The sequence below is a fragment of the Echinops telfairi genome, unplaced genomic scaffold, assembly GCF_000313985.2.
Source record: "Echinops telfairi isolate 266 unplaced genomic scaffold, ASM31398v2 ScPeMD7_60;HRSCAF=208, whole genome shotgun sequence".
Classification (NCBI taxonomy): Eukaryota; Metazoa; Chordata; class Mammalia; order Afrosoricida; family Tenrecidae; genus Echinops; species Echinops telfairi.
In genome coordinates this window covers 842,572-848,571 of record NW_022103958.1, presented here as the reverse complement: position 1 = coordinate 848,571, position 6,000 = coordinate 842,572, and the positions used below count along the sequence as shown (strand labels likewise).

General features: G+C 38.0%; 1 protein-coding gene across 1 annotated transcript; it reads left to right on the top strand.

Annotated features, from left to right (window-relative positions):
• The first annotated feature begins 235 nt into the window (after positions 1-235).
• On the top strand, positions 236-4,202 carry LOC101663530 (olfactory receptor 1052-like). The gene is made up of 2 exons (XM_004708510.1): positions 236-1,143; positions 4,124-4,202. The coding sequence occupies exons 1-2, from the start codon at positions 236-238 to the stop codon at positions 4,200-4,202; spliced, it is 987 nt and encodes a 328-aa protein (XP_004708567.1).
• Positions 4,203-6,000: the final 1,798 nt, after the last annotated feature.

Here is a 6,000-nt window from a genome sequence, read left to right as displayed (position 1 = left end):
ACTGAGAACCTGGATATGAAATATTTCTAGTTGCAATAATTTGCATCAATGTAAATGATTTTATTATCATCAAACTGAAGTTCATGTCTTTTCTTCATTTGACCGCAGGACAAACATAACTGTTCCATGCAATTATGAAAACTGGATCATGGAAGAAGCCATATTCTTTTTCATCTGAGAGAAGTTTTCTTGGTCCTGCACTGAAGAGAGATATACCTAAAACCTAAATCCATACATGGCAGGTTGGAATCACACAGGTGTGAAGGAATTCCTTTTCGTGGGATTAACAGAAAATCTTCATTTGCAGATCCCTCTCTTTTTCATCTTTGCTTTCATTTATTTCATCACTCTGCTAGGCAACGGGGGGATGATTGTTTTAATTAGGTTACATACCCGACTCCACACGCCAATGTACTTCTTCCTTAGCAACCTCTCTTTCTGTGATATCTGCTACTCTACCGCCATTGCTCCTAAGATGCTGGTAAATTTCTTATCAGAACATAAATCCAGCACATTTTCTGGTTGTGTGCTGCAGAGTTTCTTTTTCGCAGTGTATGTAACCACAGAAGTCATCCTCCTGTCTATGATGGCTTATGACCGCTTTGTGGCAATAGCTAATCCCCTATTGTATACAATCATCATGACTCAAAGGCTGTGCATTAACATGGTCCTTATCTCTTACTTAGGTGGACTCATTAATTCCTTGACTCACACAATTGGTTTGCTCAAACTAGACTTCTGTGGTCCTAACATTGTGAACCATTATTTCTGTGACATTCCCCCGCTTTTAAAACTTTCTTGCTCTGATGCCCACACCAATGAGATGCTGCTTTTGATCTTCTCTGGCTTCATTGTAATGTTGACTTTTATTATAATTATTGTCTCCTATGTCTGCATCATCATTGCTATCCAGAGAATCCGCTCAACTGAGGGAAGGCGCAAAGCCTTCTCCACTTGTGTCTCTCATCTGACTGCTGTCATCTTATTCTATGGGTCTCTGACCTTTAGTTATATCCAACCCAGCTCCCAATATTCCCTGGAACAGGAGAAGGTTTCATCTGTGTTTTATACATTGGTGATCCCCATGCTGAACCCACTGATTTATAGTCTTAGGAATAAAGATGTAAAAGATGCTGCTAAAAGGTCAATATTGTGAAAGAGAATCCCCACTTGACTCAGTGACATGATTGTTCTAAGCTGACATTAATTTGTAGAGATAGGAGAACTATAACATTTTTTCACAGATACAATCATAAGAGTAAATATAATAAAGATATGCAATTAATGGCATATTGACATGAAAATGAGAATCATTCCAATTAATTTTTCATGTTTTTAAAATCTTCTTTTAATTTTTCATTTCCGTAAAAGGAATAAATTATTTTTAACATATTTTGTAATATATTGTGAAAGAGCTGGCCTTGAATTTAAAAGTATAACACCTATTGCTTCAAGTCAAACTAATACTCTATACAGAGGATATTATAAAATATATTAATATCTTTGGAAAAAAATAAAATACTCTGTCTAATTGCTCAAGTTTTCTCATGCAAATTGACTTTGTTCTAAGTATTCCCTAGTTAGAAAAATTGTATATATATATATATATATATATATATATATAATGACAGACATATTTACACATAATGTATGTCTTCCATTTTGTTTTTAAATATGCATAATTCAATAGTATCTTAAGAAAAATTGTGATGGTAAACATAAAATATATAGAACATACTTGTATACCAGAGAAGTTTAAGATATGGAGGATAATATGTTACATAAACTGGGAGAACTGGACTATGGAAAATGGGAAGGGCTATTTTAGGGGATGTAAATCAATTTTTATCTCTAACATGGATGTGTTAAATAAAAACAATGTAAAAAAAACCTGAAATGTCACTGAGATTATAGGTGTGAAAGGGTTTTGATATAGCTAACGTGTTTTAAAACTTTCTCAAATAACTAAGAGATGAAATCTTATGTGAAATATAACTGGAATTCTTCAGGGAAAAAAAGGTGATGCTGCTATCAACATAGTGCATAGAAGAACAAGTTGGGGGAAATTACTGTAAGCCTATAAAAATAAAAATGGTTGGGGTTGGGTAATACAGAGAAGTAGAAAAATTTAAAAGAATTCTTGAAAATTAGCAACAAAATTTGAAAAATAATGAGACTTTAAATTTCAAGGAATGTTTCTATGATGAATAAAAGGCTTTGAAACTGTATAACTAGCAAATAAATTGACTAAGGGTGAAAGATATGTTTATGTATATCAATATATGAGTATATTTATTTATTTTTAAAAGTTATTATAACATAGAAAAAGACAGAAAACGACTAAACTCTTTCTATGAAGTTAGTATCATTCTGATACCTAAAGCAGGCAAGGATCCAACAAGAATTTAGAACTACAGACAAATATTCCTAATGAACATCGATGCAAAAATCCTTAAAAAAAACACTGGCCTATAGAATGCAAAAGCATATAAGAAAAATAATTCACCATGACCAAGTTGAATTCTTACTAGAGAAGCAGGGTTGGTTCAACATACAAGAGACCATTAGTATTATTCACAACATTGACAGGAAAAATTATAAGAACCACATGATAATATCGATAGATGTGGCAAAAGTATTCGACAACTTCGAACAGCCCATTCCTGTTTAAGACACTCAAAAAGATAGGAGTTGAAGGAAAATTCCTCAATATTATACAACCTATGCATGAAAAAAACAACAACAAACATGGTAATCAATGGAGAAAAGCCAAAACAATTCCACTGAAAAAGGGGACCAGACAAGAATGCCCCTTGCCCCCAGTCCTATTTAAGATCATACTGGAAGTCCTAGCTTACAACATAAGACAAAGGAAAGCCATCAAAGTATTCATCTGGGGAAGGAAGAGGTGAAACTATGGTTATTCACAGACGATAGAATTTTGTATATCAAAAATCCTCTAAACTCTGGAGTGGAGTGTTGGAAGCGATAGAGGAATATAGCAGAGTGGCAGGATACAAGATCAACAACCGGAAGTCTATTGACTGCTATACCCATCAGACAAGACTACAGAAGAAGGGATCAAAGAGGTAGTACCCTTCACAATAGCCAAGCACAAATGGAAATATCGTGGAATATGCCTCACTAAAAAAATGAAAGATTTGTACGAGGAAAACTACAGAAAACTACTACAAGAAATCAAGAGTGACCTCAACAAATGGAAGAATATTGAATGCTCGTGGACTGGAAGACTCAACATAGTAAATATGTTAGTTCTGCACAAGGAACCATATAAGTCTAATGCTATCCCAATATGAATACCATCATCCTTCTGAAAAGAACTTGAAAAACTGCCAGTTTTTTATGGGGAGGGAAGAAGCCTAGGATTAACAGAGAAATCCTCAAAAAGGGAAAAGTGGAAGAACTTGCTCTGCCTCATTTTAGCACATATTATAAAGCCACTATGGTCAAAGCAGGGTGGTAGTAGTATAATGGCAGATATTCAGACCAATGGAAAAGAGCTGCAAACCCAGAAATAAAAACTTCAGCATACATACAATTGATTTTTGATAAGTTCCCAAAAATATAAAATGGGAAGCAGACATCATTTTCAATAAGTGCTGCCCTAAAAAATGTATATCTACCTATAGAAAAATGAAGGAAGACCCTGACCTCACGCCATGCACAAGAATACACTCAAGATGGATCACAGACCTTGAGATAAAACCCCAAACTATTAGGATCATTAATGGGGGAATTGGGACAAACCAGAGAACCTAGCCACGGGGAATACATAGGCTATCAGAAATAGAGAAGCATACAAATACAGAGAAGTCACAAATTGGCAAGTGGGATATACTGAAGATAAAACACCTGTGTACATCGAAAGTAGTCACCAAGAGAGTAATGCGAGAGCCCACAGACTGGGAAAACATCTTTAGCAATGGCACATTAGACAAAGGCCTTATTACTAAAATCTACCATCTCTGCTAGCTTCCAAAAAGAAAACAACTAATTGGCAACTGAGGAGGTGGGAAAAGGACCTGGAGAGAAGTTCCACAGGGACAAAAATCCAAATGGCCAATAAACATAGGAGAATATGTTCCTGATCATTATCCATAAGGGTAATGCAAATTAAAACAACTATGAAATACCATCTAAGACCCTCAAATATAGCCCAATGCAAAAAACTCAGAAAGTAACAAGTGTTGGAGGGGCTCTGCTGAGATAGGAACTCTAATCCACTGCTGGTGGACCTGTAGGTATGTACAGACATTATGGAAATCGATTTGACAATATCTAAAGCAGATGGAAATTGAGCTACCATACAACCCAGTAATCCCCCTTCTGTGCATATACCCAGAAGAGGCAAGAAACAAACCTTGGCCAGACCATGGAAGTTGAGCTACCATATGATCAGCAGCCCCACCGATTGGGTATACACCCAGTAGAGGCGAGAAACAAACCACAGTGCTCTAATGTTCATCGTTGCACAGTTCACAATTTCAAGGAGTTGGAAACAACACAAATTTTCATCCATAATCAAATGGACAAAAAACAACAACTGGTAAATACATGCAGTGGAGTATTATGCATCCCTAAAAGGCAGCAATGAATTCATGAAGCACATTGCCACATGGGAAGAATTGAATAAAATCATGGTAAATGATGTAAGCCAAGCACCAAAGGACAAATACAACATGGATAAGTACAACATGAGTCTACTGAGGTAAGCTTAAAACAACAAAAAATAACAATAACAAAAACCGGGCAGAGGGGAAAAGCTACTATATACATACATCCCCGGGGTGATGTCTAGCAACTATGGCAGGGCCTAAACCCAATACAGGGATACATCCATCCATCAAATAATAAGAGGGGGAAAGAAGGAGATAAAAAGTCATGGTTGGTGGGAACTGGGTACTAACCCAACCAAGGGCGGGTATTGTTTATAACTCCACAGGATGGGGAGATAGAGACCAGGCTTCAATCTGATGTGTCAAGATGTGAATACAACATACCAGCATGTATCAGGAACCAAAAGAGATGTCTGCAGGCCAGCCCCAAATATGTCAGCACCACTCCGTCCCCCTCAGAAGAATGTACTTCAGAAGATGTTGGGGTCTCATCCAGCGAGACCCTCACGTAGTGACCCGAAGGGGCGACGAACCTGGATGGAAGAAAAGACATGAAGACGTGGAGCAAGACAAATGCTGATCAAGCTCGATTTATTTGGGCAAAGCTCGGGTTATATAAAGAGGAACTGGGAGGTGCATATTCTAATAAGGTGTGCTGCACAACATCCAATCCAACATGTATATTATAATGAAGCATAAGAATGTTAACCAATCAGCTATCCATCATATTCCCAATATGGTATGTCTGTAGTCCAATGAGTGCTTGGTATTTCAACCAATGGGTGAAGGGTGAGGAAGATAACCAACCAAGGTCACGTAGCTGCACAACAGTTACAGCTGCACAATAGTCAAAGAACATTTCGGGGGGAGACGGGGGGGGGGGGGGGGGTAACACAAACTGCAAGCTGTCTCAATATCTTTCCGTAGAAACAGACAGTTTCATAGAACAAGGAAGCTTTGGTGACTAAGATATCTTTTAAAGGCATAATCACCTGCCAGTTATTTTCCACTAGGGCCGGTCATTGTTTGAAGGACCCTGAGAATGCCCGCTAGGGCTGGCTCCCAACAAGAAGACAGCACTGAGCCTACATCTTGGGGGACGGGCGTGTCTGATTAGAGCACACAGGAGAAACAAAAAGGGATTAAGAGGGAGGGGAGGACATCCTGACCCACAAGGCCAAAGGACGATATTTCTGCTCAGAACAGAGAACGCACACAGAGCATCATACGGTCAGCCCCACCATGAGACATGGCATCTTTCCCTAAACCATAGGGCCACTGTGGGGACAATACAGGAGACACAGTGCAGGAATTTTGCACATTCTGACCCCACCATGCTGGGCCAAAACACTAAGGACATGCA

What these genes read in the sequence shown, in the direction of transcription:
- LOC101663530 (XM_004708510.1), top strand. Translation starts at nt 236, where the DNA reads ATGGCAGGTTGGAATCACACAGGTGTGAAGGAATTCCTTTTCGTGGGA. An exon ending in GTAAAAGATGCTGCTAAAAG is followed by an intron (nt 1,144 to 4,123) that starts GTCAATATTGTG and finishes ATTATCCATAAG; the next exon opens with GGTAATGCAAATTAAAACAA.